This window comes from Cicer arietinum, chromosome 6, assembly GCF_000331145.2.
Source record: "Cicer arietinum cultivar CDC Frontier isolate Library 1 chromosome 6, Cicar.CDCFrontier_v2.0, whole genome shotgun sequence".
NCBI classification, from domain to species: domain Eukaryota; kingdom Viridiplantae; phylum Streptophyta; class Magnoliopsida; order Fabales; family Fabaceae; genus Cicer; species Cicer arietinum.
The window spans coordinates 51,472,713-51,487,439 of record NC_021165.2 but is presented as its reverse complement, the minus strand read 5'-3'; the positions used below and the strand labels follow the sequence as shown (position 1 = coordinate 51,487,439).

The following is a 14,727-nucleotide window of genomic DNA, read 5'->3' as shown; positions in this document are numbered from 1 at the left end:
TTGTTTTAGTTTTATATATAAGATTTTTTTTTTACTTTTAAGACACATTTATTATTTAATTTATTTTTATATCCTTATTTAAGATATTTATCTTTTTTATATTATTACTTAGTATTTAATATCTCAAAATTTTTAATATGTAAAAAAAAAAGTTAAAACAATAAATAAGGACATTAATTTTAGTGTTTGAAATGAACCGGGATAGTAGTAGAATTATCTTTGTTGAAGGGAATATACATAAAAAAAATTGAAAACATGTTATAATAGTGATAAATAATCTTTTCTCATTCTAAATGAGTGTCATGTAAAATTTTTGTACACATAATAAAAATGCAATAATTAGAAAAAAAATTATTTTATTAATTATTCATTTTAAATGTTAATGAGTTTTCTTTATTATTTTTAATATAAAATACAATAATATTTTAAAAATTATATATATAGTAAGTATTAAAAGGTAATATAAAAAATATAATAGTTAAAATTACATTGAAAAGTATAAATAATATTATTTTAGTTTTTTTTATTTAAAATAACACTAATTATAAAACGATCTTTATTATTTTTTATATAAAATACAATAATATTTTAAAAAATATATATATATATATATATATATATATATATATATATATATATATATTGTAATCATTCAACAATAGTATAAAAAATAATTATATTGAGATAAACTTTTTGTAGGAGAGTTATTGTGAAAAAGAGGGAGTATTAGTTAGAAAAAATAATGATAATAAATTCCTGGGAAAGAGATTACAACTGATGTTGGAGGAAGCGCATGCAAAACCTCAGCAATGGCGCTTAAAACCCTATCCACATTTTTAACACCACTTTCTCTCCCAAACCACAAATTTCTACAACATCACACCAAACCACGCTTCATTCTCTGCGAATTTTCACGTCCTTCCAAATCTCGTTTTCCCGCCGCCGTACCAGAAGGCACCGGCGCTGCTGCTCCGTCACCGGGCGAGAAGTTTCTCGAACGACAACAGTCAATTGAGGCTGCTAAACTCATCCTCAAAGACAACAAGAAGAGTAGAAAGAAAGAGAACAAGCCTCTTAAAGCTTCCAATGCCGTCGCTTCTTGCTATGGCTGCGGTGCTCCTTTACAAACTTCCGATACCGATGCTCCTGGTTTTGTCGATCCGGAAGCCTATGAGTTGGTATCGCTTTTATCTAATCGGAAATTCAACATTTTCAAATATTTTTTTTTTAATTATTACAAAATGCTGGTAGTGTGATGTGAATTTGCTTGCTTTTATGCTTGTAGCACTGACACTGTCGATCGTGTCTTGGTATCTGGCACGTGTACTATATATTGATTACATCCAGTTAATTAATTATTCAAATTATTAGCCATGTCTGTCTGTGTCCGGTGTCCGTAACTTCATAGCTTGTTTGTTATTTTTCTGCAGAAGAAGAAACATCACCAGCTTAAAACTGTTCTATGTAGGCGGTGCCGTCTTTTGTCTCATGGCAAAATGATAACTGCCGTTGGAGGACATGGAGGATACTCCGGTGGAAATCAGTTCATTACGGCGGAAGAGCTTCGACAAAAATTGTCTCATTTGCGTCATGCCAAAGCTCTAATTGTCAAATTGGTAAATTTACTTGTCCAGACATTTTCTTTATGTTGTTGGACTGAATTGAATTACCTCATGGTATTCTAGGAAATTTCAGATTCTTAGTAGTTAGTAGGCATTTTCGCTCTTATAAAATTGGCAAATTTTGATTTTGGTTGGGTTCCCACCATTGTTTTAAACTGCAATCTGAGATTACAATTGCAACCGCAATATTGCGAATTTTGTAGTCTCCACAACAGCATTGCAGCCACAATTTAGGCCGCATTTGTTCGTATTTTCCCACAATATAAAGGTTTGCAGTGTAACCGCAACAACAATTTAAAATCATGTTTCCCGCCATTAACGAAGTTTTGATATATTTTGATCTTTAGAAGTATTTTTATTCATAAAACACAAAACTACATGATTTTAGTCAACTAAAACAGAAAAAACATTGTTTATGGTGATTTCTTAAAAACTGACATGTGAATAGACATTGATATTACTGATTAATGCATAACTTAACCATAAATAATCACTTCAATTTATTGAGTGATATTTGTGATCTTAATAAAAAACAAGAGGCACATATCTTCCAGTTATCCGTACAAAGTAATTCTTTTCTTTCCCTTATAAACATGTCATAAATATTACATATTTTTCTATGGTTTTAAATTGTAGTCGCAGTTTTGGTTAATCTGCAAAACTTTATATTTTGGAAAAATGCGATCTAAATTGAGGCTGAGATGCCATTGCAGCGACTTCAAAATCCGCAATATTGCGGCTATAATTGCGGTTGCAGAGTGCAATTTAGAACCATGACTTTTTCCCAATCAATGGTAGTAAGTCGCACAACATTATCAATCATTTTCAAAGGAAGTCTTGAGTCTTGACTCTATACAGTTGCCTCCTATGCATTTATTCTCTAGTATTAATTGTATCATTCTGGTCTTACGCATTCTAATTATCCAAAAAAGCAACAAGGTTTTGTAAGAAGCTTTAAGACAAGTAGTTGTAGTGGTACCCTGAATGCATCAATGTGCATCTTGAAGGTATTGGCTAATAATTTCTATTAAAAACTAATAAAATTTGAGGATACTTAAAGATACGTATTTAGGCATATTGTACCATGCCGGTACCAGCCAATACTTTATTTCCTAAACAAATTGATCATACTTCCTTGATACGTATCTCGGCATATAGTATGTATGCAGCATGCTCATATTGGGCATGGGTATGGCACAGATACTCAAACAATTTTGAATAATCTAGGTGTCATAGATGAAATATGAACTAAACATGCGTAGAATTTGGATCTTAGTCTTACATGAGAACTTTGGTGAACCTTGTAGCTTAAAATGCACTATAATATTACTAGAAAACATTTAAAATTTGTAAGGTGAGAGATGCCTCTCACTTATAAATATATTTTCAAGTCATATCTCATCCAATATGAGACTCTTAACAAATACATTTTAAACTGTATGAATTGATATTACTTGATTGCTAGTTTTAAGCATTTGGATGGCCAATGGTTGATAAAACTGAATTTATACTTGTATGTTTAACAATGTTGTCAATCGCAGATTGTGAAAAATAGCGATTTATTCAAATTCTGCTATGCTAGTGCTATGGCGCTGCAAGCCGCTATTTTACAACACTTTGTTCTAAAGCAGAACAATAGCAGTTTGTTAAAATTCCACTATGCGATAATGTTATATCACTGATATAGCTGCTATTTGACAATAGGGATGTTTAATAAATCTTTAAGCTGAATCTTTTGTACCTACGTTACCAATTGTACTTGGAGGCTTTTTGTTGAATAATCTTACATGACTATGGAATTTGGATGTTAACAATTTGACAAATAATCAGGCTATGCAAACAAATTAATTCAAAGGATTTCAAATTATCACATAACATTTCGTAGAAGAGAAATGGTATAGACACACCCTCTAATACGCTCCCCTGAACACACTTATTTATTGGGCCACATCACTTATGTTTTCCAATCTCTTACATTGCTACCAGTTACTCACATGTAACACTTTTATTTTATTTTTTTCAGTTTCTTTTTTCTTTTAGATTTGAATCGTCAATAATCGCTTCTTTGTGGTAATGGACCGTCGTCTCCTGCATAACCCATACCCTTTGTTTTGGCTATGTTGTCTTTCATTTTTAGTACATGGCCAAACTCCATCTATTTCTTAACAATCTACAGACAAAAAATTATAACCTGACTCATATATCAATCTCTTTGTTCATCTCCACCAACACAAAAGTCAAGGGTTAGAAGTTGGGACAACGGGATTTTGTTCATCGCCAAGGATCTGAATATCATCAGTGATGTTACATTGAAAAAATTGAATTCCTGTTGGTGAATAATTTAATATTGTTGGTGAAGAATAATGCTAGGTTGTGGATAGTGCTAATTGAGGTTAATGGGGACAAATAACTAGAAAGAAAAAGGAAAAAAAGTTGAACTTGTGTAGTAGGTTAACTGGGAAGGGATTGGAAAAAATGGGTGATGTGGCCCAATAGATGAGAGAGTGTTTAAAAGAGTGTCTGATGGTGTGTCCTTAGCATTTCTCTTCGTAGAATCTTAATTTTGTATATTTCGAACTAACTATAATGAAGTACTGAAAGGAAAAATGCTTTTTTGTCTAATTCGTTGAGGTAACCACTTCTAGGTTGATATTGTTGACTTCAATGGCAGTTTTTTGTCTCGAGTGCGAGATCTTGCTGGTGCCAATCCTATAATAATGGTGGTGACTAAGGTAATTACATGTGTGTAGCTTATTATTGTATTTAATAGAACTTTTTGGCAAATTCATGACAAGATCTTGAGTTTACAACTAGAAGGATATCATATTTAATAGAATGTTCTCTTTTTAGGTTGATCTCCTTCCAAGAGACACTGATCTTAATTGTATTGGAGATTGGGTTGTAGAGGCTATCACAAGAAAGAAGCTGAAGTATGTATCTTCTTTGTTTAGTATTAATTATTAACTTTGAAATACTAGTTTGCGGCATATTACCATGTTGTTCGGTTATCTGCTATTTGAAGTTAATAGTCGAAGGTGTTTGCAATTTCGCTAACATTTGGTGTATTTTGTTATGCTGGCACTGCTTGAGATTAGATGAATTTTATTTTTTATGAAACTAAGTGGAACTTTATAACCACAGCTGAAGATTTTAGCTTATCGAATTTCAATTGCTGATACTCATTGCAGTGTTCTCAGTGTCCATCTCACCAGTTCAAAATCATTGGTAGGAATAACTGGAGTGATATCAGAAATCCAAAAAGAGAAGAAGGTTAGTTTATCCTTTATTGGTTGCCTTTTTTCCTTTTAACGGATTTCAGCTCTTTATTCTTGAAGACATAAAGAGATTTTCTGGGAAACTTGAATATACACTGCCATTTAGTATTACATTTACGATGACAACTGTTCGACAGTTACTGTCATCCATATGTGTAAAGGTGTTGATTCTGTACTGCAAACGTTGTAAGTAGGGTTGATCATAATGTTTTCTCATTTCTGATAAATGAACTTGTCACGGGCTGTTATAGCTTTTAGAAATACTCAGAGTAGGAAACTTATTTGCATGCTCTCTTTTCTAATTTGTTTTTCCTCTTGTCAAAAACATTGGAAACCATAGAACTACAATAACGATGATATATAGTGATGATTTTTTTTTTCTTCCAAATTTCTTTGTATCTGCATTCTGCATGGGATGTACATATTATGAAGATAAAGAGAAAATGTCATGATGATTTACGCCAATTGAACTTCAAAATAAACTGTAGAGTTATGTTTTTGACATTTTTCTGATTTTTCTCTACTGAATATTCATTTATTTTCCTTTCTGTAGGGAAGAGATGTTTACATTCTGGTAAGTCTCTGAACTGGAAGTTTCATATGCTTTAAGAAGATTATGTTTGACACAGGAGCTTATATTACTGCATTGAGTTTTTACTAAGTTGTTCTGGAATGTGTTATATTTCCCTGATTCATTCTAAATAATAGAAGAAGCAATATATTACACTGTAAAAGTGCTAATCTATGCACTCGTGGAAGATTCATTTGTTGTCTTTTGTATCTCATCTCATTTAAAATACAAATCTTACATTTTCCTCTCTGAGCTTGCATAGAACCCTTTGTAATTTAAGCTTCTATGTTACTAGTTGAGCCAAGAATCTGATTAATTAATACTTTTATTTTATAGGGATCAGCTAATGTTGGGAAATCCGCTTTCATCAATGCCTTATTAAGTAAGTTATATTATATCTACATGCTTTGCAAACATTAAGATTAAGGTTATTTGTTTTCTATGATTGAGAAGTCGTGAATGCTAATGATACATTCGCTTTATTATACTGAGTTCTTTTATTGTCTTGTATAGAATGTTGATAGAGCAGAAGTAAGATAGAATTAGATAAAAATAATTATTGTATCAATTGATAAGAAAACATAAAATGATTCCAGAGCTAATGCTCCTCAGTTAGAGAAAACAATTCTCTTACTGCCCAACCTCTAAGGTGTAACTGAAAAATAAAAAATAAACATCCAACTACCTCCCCACACACTCCTATTTATTAGTGAAATATTAACTCACTATGCCAGCTAGACAATCACACTTTCCCTGCATTCCCTTTCTTATTCTTTCTCACATATACTTGCCATTGCTTAGGCCTCACCTCGTCTCTATTAACTAAGAGATCCCCCTCATCACTTGTGAGGCCCAATCCATTTCTATCATCACCCCCACCTTCAACAGTAGCCTTGTCCTCAAGGCGCAAATTAGGGAATTGACTCTTCACCAGCAGTTCGTTTCTCTTCCCATGTAGCATCTCCAACATCCATGCCTTCCCATTGAATCAACCATTCTCGCTTATGCTGCCCACCGTCAAACTTATCCCTCCATGACAAAACCTTAGCAGGAATAATGTCCCCAGTGTCAGACTCCAAACTGCTAGGTAATTGAGTTGTAGCAGTATAATTGCCTACAACTTTCTTCAATATAGACACATTAAAAGTAGGATGTATTTTAGATGTTGCTGGTAAATGTAGCTTGTAAGCAACCTGCCCTATCTTCTTAATGACTTGATAAGGACCAAAAAATCTAGGAGCCAATTTTTGATGAATCCTATGCATAATCGATTGCTGTCGATAAGGACATAATTTGAGGAAAACCCAATCACCAACCTCAAATTGCACTGCCTTGCGTTTCTTATCAGCTTGGTATTTCATGTACTCTTGAGCTTTGAGTAAATTAGCTTTCAGTTGACACAAAGCTTCATCCCTGTCTCTTAACTCTTGGGCTACAGCTTCTACTCTGGTTTCTCCCTCCAAAAAATGCACCAATACTGGAGGTCTCCTGCCATACACCACCTCAAAAGGGGTAAACCCTGTGGAAACATGGAATGTGGTATTGTACCATAGTTCTGCCCACGGAATCCAATGTACCCATGTTTTAGGTTGATCTGCAATAAAACAACATAGATAGGCCTCTAAACAGCAGTTAATCACTTCTGTTTGGCCATCAGTTTGGGGATGGTATGCCGAAGACATTTTAAGCACTGTACCTACTAGCTTGAACAACTCTTTCTAAAAATTACTCACAAACAAAGGGTCACGATCACTAAGAATCGACTCCGGAATTCCATGCAGTCTAACCACGTCCTTCACAAAAATAACTGCAATGGAGCGAACAATAAATGGATGTTTAAGAGGAATGAAATGACTATACTTAGAGAGACGATCCACCACCACCAAAATAGCTTCAAATCCATTACTTTTAGGCAAACAAGTAATGAAATCCAGATATCTCACTCCACACCAAAACTGGAATAGGTAGTGGCTGTAGTAACCCTCTAGGCGTAGTCGCGGCATATTTTTGGCGTTGACACGTGTCACAAGCTTTCACAAAATCTTGCATCCTTTTCAACATCCCTTGCCAATATAAAGTGCCTGCCATTCTCCTATAAGTGCGTAGGTAGCCGGAATGACCCCCACTAGGGGAAGAATGAAAATCCTTAAGTAGATCTTCAATAAGTGGTGAGTTAGCCGGTATAACTAACCTATTTTTGTAGAATAAGATGCCACCTTTTAAGGAAAACCCAGGTTTAGCAGTAGGATCCTTTTGAATAGCCTCCACAATGCTTTTAAGCCAGGGATTCTGCGATACCTCTTGTTGCAATTGGCTGCTCTGCTGCCAAATAAGATAGGATTTAAGAACATGAATTTCAGCATCCTCATGTTGTCTAGATAAAGCATCAGCCACCTTATTCTCCACTCCCGCCTTATATACCACCTCAAAGTCAAAACCCAGCAACTTAGCCATCCATTCCTGTTGATTTGTTGTGGTAATACGTTGCTGTAACAAGTGTTTTAGGCTCTTTTGATCAGAATAAACCACAAACCGCCTTCCTAACAAATAATGTCTCCAATGTTGAATAGCTAACGCCAAAGCCATTAACTCCTTATCATAGGCCGATTTCGATAACCTAGATGATTCAAAAGCTTTGCTAAAATACGCAATGGGATGTTTAGATTGCAACAACACAACACCAACCCCTTTTCCTGAGGCATCACATTCAATTTCAAAAGGAAATTTGAAATTAGGCATAGCTAAAACTGGGGCAGTTGTAACAGCTACTTTTATTTTCTCAAAAGCTTCGGTAGCCGCAACATTCCATCTAAAACCATCCTTCTTTGTCAACTCGGTCAAGGATTTAGCAATATTCCCATAGTTAGCTATGAGTTTTCTATAGTAATCCGTTAATCCCAAAAAACCTCTCACCCCCTTGACGTTCTTAGGGACTGACCATTGTAACACACTGCTAACCTTGGCAGGATCCACAACAACCCCTACTTTGGAAATGACATGGCCCAAGTATTCAACTTGGTGTTTACCAAAAGCACACTTCTTTCCATTAGCCACAAACTGATGTTGTTTCAAAATGTTTAGAACCATCTCCAAGTGCTGCAAATGAGCAGTCCAACTAGTGTTGTACACTAGTATGTCATAAAAAAAAACCAATACAAACTTCCTTAAAAAAGGCTTAAAAATATCATTCATCACTAATTGAAAGGTTGCAGGGGCATTGGTAAGGCCAAATGGCATCACCATAAACGCATAGGGACCCTCATGAGTACGAAATGCAGTTTTATGAATATCCTTTTTCCTTCATACGAATTTGATGATAACCGGATTTAAGATCAAACTTAGAGAAATAACCCGAGCTATGTAACACATCTAACAATTCATCTACCACAGGGATAGGGCACTTATCTTGAATTGTAATCTTGTTAAGTGCGCGGTAATCTACACACATGCGCCAAGATTGATCCTTCTTCTTGACCAAAATAACGGGGCTAGAGAAAGCACTAGTGTTGTTTCTAATCACCCCCTGCTGCATAAGGATCTGAATCTGTTTTTCAATTTCATCCTTGTGTAAATGAGGATATTTGTAAGGTCTCACACTTATCGGACCAGCACCCTGCAAAAGTTCAATGGAATGGCTAGTGTTTTTTGTAGGACGAAGACCCTGGATTTCTTTAAATATAATAGCAAACTGATCCAACAACCTTTGCAACTCCTTAGTCTGTTGATCCGAGACACGAGTCACTTGTGAACCTACCACCTCCATCAAGGTAGGCCATTCGCAGCCTGTTATCAGCTGGGAAGAAGTGATGATGCTTTGGAAAGTAGCCATCTTCTCATCTAAGGCTTGGCCAAGGAGTTTCACCATACTGCCCTTATGGTTGAACACTATAAACATTTATTTCCAATCCATGGTAACCTTCCCCAAAGTTTCCAGCCAAACAACTCCCAAAATTAGATCCACACCCCATAACTCCAACACATAAGCATCAAAATAGATCTGCACCATTCCCACATCCATCTGACTTACCTTACACCCACCCATAGTTAGGACACGATGACCATCTCCTAACTTGACACCCAAGGGAGTAGAAGGTACCATAGGCAGTCCCATAGCTTCAACCACCTTAGGAGATATGAAATTATGCGTGGCTCCAATGTCAATAAGAACCAAAATAGGTGCACCTTGTAAACAACCCTCTACTTTCATTGTGCGAACCTGGTTTGGAGTGGTGGATACACAAAAAACTCCCATCCTTTACATTCTAACTCCTCTTGTGCAATCTCTTTTTCCGACTCGGCCTCCAACACCACAATCTCTCCTTCATCGTTACCACTTCATCGTCCCCCAAGATAATCAATCGTAACTGCTTCGTTGTGCATTGATGGAGGGGATCCCATCGTTCATTGCAACGAAAACAGAGTCCCTTCGCGCGACGCTCATTAACCTCTGCACTTGGTAAGTGGCGAACGCTGCGTGAGTAACGACGTGAAACGTCACAAGAGTTAGGACATGAAGGAGGAGTAGAATTGGGAGGGTGTGTTGACCTGGTTTGCGATCCATGACCCAGCCCGATACGCATTTTACCCACATTGTTGCTAGACTGGTTAGGGTTTGCAAATCTGTTCCTTTCCCCTTCGCGATTGACCCAATTAGGTTTTTGAAATCGGGCCCAAGAACCTTGACCCGGTTTTTAGCGAGATCCAGATCCCTGCCCCGAAACAACAGCAAATTCACTCTCAACATCACGAGCCAATTGCATCGCTAAGTAATAATTACGAGGCCTGAAGGTACGCACACTGGAAAGAATGTCATGACGTAAACCACCAATGAAATTACCAAAAAACTATTGTTTTGGTAAACGGCCACACGGTGAAGAATACAATTCGAATTCAACAATGTAATCCTCCACAGATCTAGATTGTTTTAATTCCTTCGATTCTTCAAAAGGATTCTCTAAACGACCACCACCAAAACGAACGATCAACGCCCCCGTCAAACTCTCCCAAGACAGATCCTCCGTAGAATTGTGCCATAAATTGAACCAATGAACCGTAGGACCTTCCATATTGAGCTTCGTCAATTGAATCCTCACGTTTGTAGAAATGCGTTGTACGTTGAAATACGTTTCTACTCGAGCGATCCAAGCCACTGGATCATCACCGGTAAACGCCGGCAATTTCACCTTTGCAGCTAAACGAAATTCATCTAACGGTGAGGGGACCGCTGTAATATTGTTCTTAGACGTCGTCAAAGCCCTCTGAGTTTCAGAACCAATGAAGTCACGTAACAACTCAATGCTGGCCTCCGCACGTCCCAAACGCTCCTCCACTCCGGTGATTCTTGCGTCCATTTTGGTTTGAATGAACGTAGCAGGTTGGACCAATTGATAGAGCAAAAGTAAGATAAAATTAAATGAAGAGAATTATTGTATTAATTGATAAGAAAACAGAAAATGATTTCAGAGCTAATGCTCCTCAGTTAGAGAAAACAATTCTCTTACTGCCCAACCTCTAAGGTGTAACTGAAAAATAAAAAAAACCATCCAACTATCTCCCCACACACTCCTATTTATTAGTGGAATATTAACTCACTATGCCAGTTAGACAGTCACACTTTTCCTGCGTTCCCTTTCTTATTCTTTCTCACATATACTTGCCATTGCTTAGGCCTCACCTCATCTCTATTAACTAAGAGATCCCCCTCATCACTTGTGGGGCCCAACCCATTCCTATCAAATGTGGTATTGGTTTTTGCTGTTGTAGTCATTGTTTGTATTATTCTACTTTGCTTTTGTTTGATGCTGCACTGTGCCGCCTTTAATTTTGATGTGGTGGCCAACAGGTTACAAACACTTTAATTGTATGTAATAAAACAGTGTACTGTTATACATTTGACATTAGAGTAGACTTATTTGTTTCATCCAGTGTAGTTAAATAGTAGCTATAGCATAGCAGAATTTAAACAAATCGCTATTGTTTTGCGATACGGTATTTGGTACAAAATGTTATCAAATTGCAACGCTATAGTACTGTTGCATAGCGGAATTTGAAGAAACTGCTATTTTCCGCGATCCGTGATTGACAACATTGGTTTCATTTGGCATTTTTTTGTTGAATCAAATGTTACTGTTGATATACATGACGATGGATGTATTCATTAAGTTCTCTCTAAATTATCCTTTATATGGTCTATCATATTGACAATGCCTTTCTCCATCTTGACCTTTTAATCTTTGATGCCAGAAACAATGGCTTATAACGATACAGTGGCTGCAGCTGCACAAAGATACAAACCAATACAGTCTGCTGTTCCTGGAACTACCTTGGGGCCAATTCAAATTGATGCTTTCCTTGGAGGAGGGGTATGTCTTTCTGATTAATATATTTAGGCTAAAGAGCTCTTTAATATTTTGTCTTTTATATTTAAATTGTTTTTTCCCTAACAAATGCAGAAACTGTATGACACTCCAGGAGTTCATCTCCACCATAGGCAAACTGCAGTTGTTCATTCTGAAGATCTATCCTCGCTTGCTCCTAAAAGCCGGCTGAGGGGCTTATCTTTCCCAGTATGTTCTTTCGAAAACTGTTTTAAGACATTATACAATCATAAGTGAATTTAACTTCATCCTCATTGTTATTGGTAGAGTTCTCAAGTAGTTTCGGACAATACAGAGAAAGGTGCTTCAACAGTAGATGGGTTAAATGGATTTTCAATATTTTGGGGAGGTCTTGTTAGAATCGATGTCTTGAAGGTTTTGTTTATATACTTTTTTTTTTCCGCTTATACATCATGTCATAGACCATTTCTTTAAAATTCATTCCCTTTCCCTTGTATAAATTATGTTTGTCGTCTTGATGATTTCAGGTTCTACCAGAAACATGTTTGACATTTTACGGTCCCAAACGACTACCAGTTCATATGGTGCCCACAGAGAAAGCAGATGAGTTTTATCAGGTACTGTGAATCAATCTGTCTAGAGAAACAATAAGACACCTGGTGTTATGGCTTAAATCTAGCCTAAATTGCTGTAGTTTGCATGACATTTGATTTGCTTGCAACTACGTTCATGTTTCCAGTTTTAAGCATTATTAGAAAAAATAAAGGTGCTTCAATATTTTTGCATAATGAAAATATGAAGAATGGCATTTAATGATGGAATCTATTGGCATCAATTCTTATTTTTTCTTTTGGTTGCTAGAACATAATTCTGGAAGTTGGTACTACTGCATTTGTTACATATGTTATGTTAGCATTAGGTTGGTCAGAGGTGAAGAAGCTATTTCACTTCAATTGATAATATTATATATCATAATAGTTGGATAGAATTTATAACTACTTCTAGTTGCCTATGTTCAAATTTGCATTAGAATCTAAGAATTCTCTTTTTTCTCTTTGCAAAACTTTTTTTTATCCTGTCTCTTTGTCCAATTTACGTTTTCTGTTCATATCTCTTTCGACCTAGTAGTGACATGAACAGATATTGTTGTATTATAGATCTATTAATTTGGTTTTCGGTCCATAAGTTTCCTACCCCGTTCCACTCTAATGTAAAATTAAGGATATTTTCTCCTCAAACCTGAATGACTGCTTCGCCTTATTGTCCCAGAAAGAACTTGGAGTTCTGCTAACCCCACCAAGTGGAAGAGAGAAGGCTGAGAACTGGAGAGGACTTGACTCAGAACGTAAATTGCAAATAAAATTTGAAGATGCTGAAAGGTATCATTCCTAGTTAGTTCTCTTCTACAAACTTTTGGATATTAAATGTTTTAATGTGGCATTAGAATTGGAAATCTTGTTTTATTGATTCTACTGTTCATTTTAAGTTATTTCGGCCAAAAATGCAAATATTTGTGATTACTAGATAAATATGAAATCTCTTGTTTTTGTTTATGCAGGCCAGTTTGTGATATTGCTATATCAGGTCTAGGGTGGCTTACTGTTGAGCCAGTTAGTAGGTCACACAAATTTTCACAACAAAAATCGATAGACACCGCGGGGGAATTGCTTTTAGCCGTACACATCCCTAAACCTGTTGAGATTTTTGTGAGGCCACCGTTACCTGTAGGCAAGGCTGGAGCAGAGTGGTACCAATATAGAGAATTAACGGATAAGGAGGAGGAAGTGAGACCAAAATGGTACTTTTGAATTATGTATGTTCTGTTTTTCCTTTTCTTTTTCTGCTTTTGGGGAGTGGAGGCGGTACATGGAAAGCTCCAAAGCATGTACAGTGTATGTACTCAGTAGGCATACCGTACTCGTGGTTACACTTTTTGTCCTTGTTATTCTTGAGTGAAATTTATGACTTTTAACATATGTTAATAAAATTATTTGGATATTTGAGTTTCTTTGTTGTTGTAATCATTACAATTTTTTATTTGTGATTTTGTATCGTGAAATTTAAAGAAAGCATGAGGAACTTAAATATTATTCTTAAATTTTCTTGTATAATTTTCATCCTAGCTACCAGCTTCAGCAAGATGTTGGATGATTCATAACCTTTTCATTTCTAGATAAGTCGAATAAGAAAGCATCTTTACCTATTGAAATGAAAGGTTCATACTTATTATTACATGAGCAAATGATGAAACTCTGGGTAGAGTTAGAAAGGAATGGACATATTGCTTGGCACACTCCATCACTTTCAAGCAGAATGAGGATGGCTTGCATAATACTATTGATAGATCCTCTTCCTTGGAGGATTGATCAGCGATTTAGTGACCCTTTCATCAAAGGCTTCCAGTGCAATATTGAAACTTACACTGTGATCCTAGTTGTATTCTAGGGCTTATAACGTAGACTCAAGCTCGGACAATTGGCTATTGTACCCCCCCATTTAAACCTATACCCCCCAACATAAAAATTTTGTTGTAAAATACCTAAAATACCCCTAAAAAAGACAGTAAAACTCAAAATAACAAAAAATTCAAACACTTTACCCCCACACTGAAAAATCCGGAAAAGTAAGTTTTCGGAAAATTTGGTTTTTACCGGAAATTTCAAGAGGAATGAAATTTCCGGTAGTTCAAAATACATACCGGAAATTTCAAAAACGAAATTTCCGGGAGGCAAACCGGAAATTTGAAAAATCCGGTAGTTGTAAATTCCCGGAAATTTCGTTTTTGAAATTTCTGGTATGTATTTTGAACTACCGGAAATTTCGTTTTTGAAATTTCCGGTATGTATACCGGAAATTTCAATCCTCTTGAAATTTCCGGTACACTGTGGATTTTCCGAAAACTTACTTTTCCGGATTTTTCA

General features: G+C 35.9%; 1 protein-coding gene across 1 annotated transcript; it reads left to right on the top strand.

Moving 5' to 3' along the window:
• Positions 1 to 721: 721 nt before the first annotated feature.
• On the top strand, positions 722 to 13,814 carry LOC101502582 (putative nitric oxide synthase). The gene is made up of 13 exons (XM_004506294.4): positions 722 to 1,178; positions 1,431 to 1,616; positions 4,268 to 4,354; positions 4,473 to 4,552; positions 4,811 to 4,892; positions 5,451 to 5,471; positions 5,805 to 5,850; positions 11,712 to 11,830; positions 11,921 to 12,034; positions 12,113 to 12,220; positions 12,334 to 12,423; positions 13,076 to 13,185; positions 13,365 to 13,814. Exons 1-13 carry the CDS (start codon positions 810 to 812, stop codon positions 13,612 to 13,614), a joined length of 1,662 nt encoding a protein of 553 aa, XP_004506351.1. The 5' UTR covers positions 722 to 809; the 3' UTR covers positions 13,615 to 13,814.
• The last annotated feature ends 913 nt before the right edge of the window (positions 13,815 to 14,727 follow it).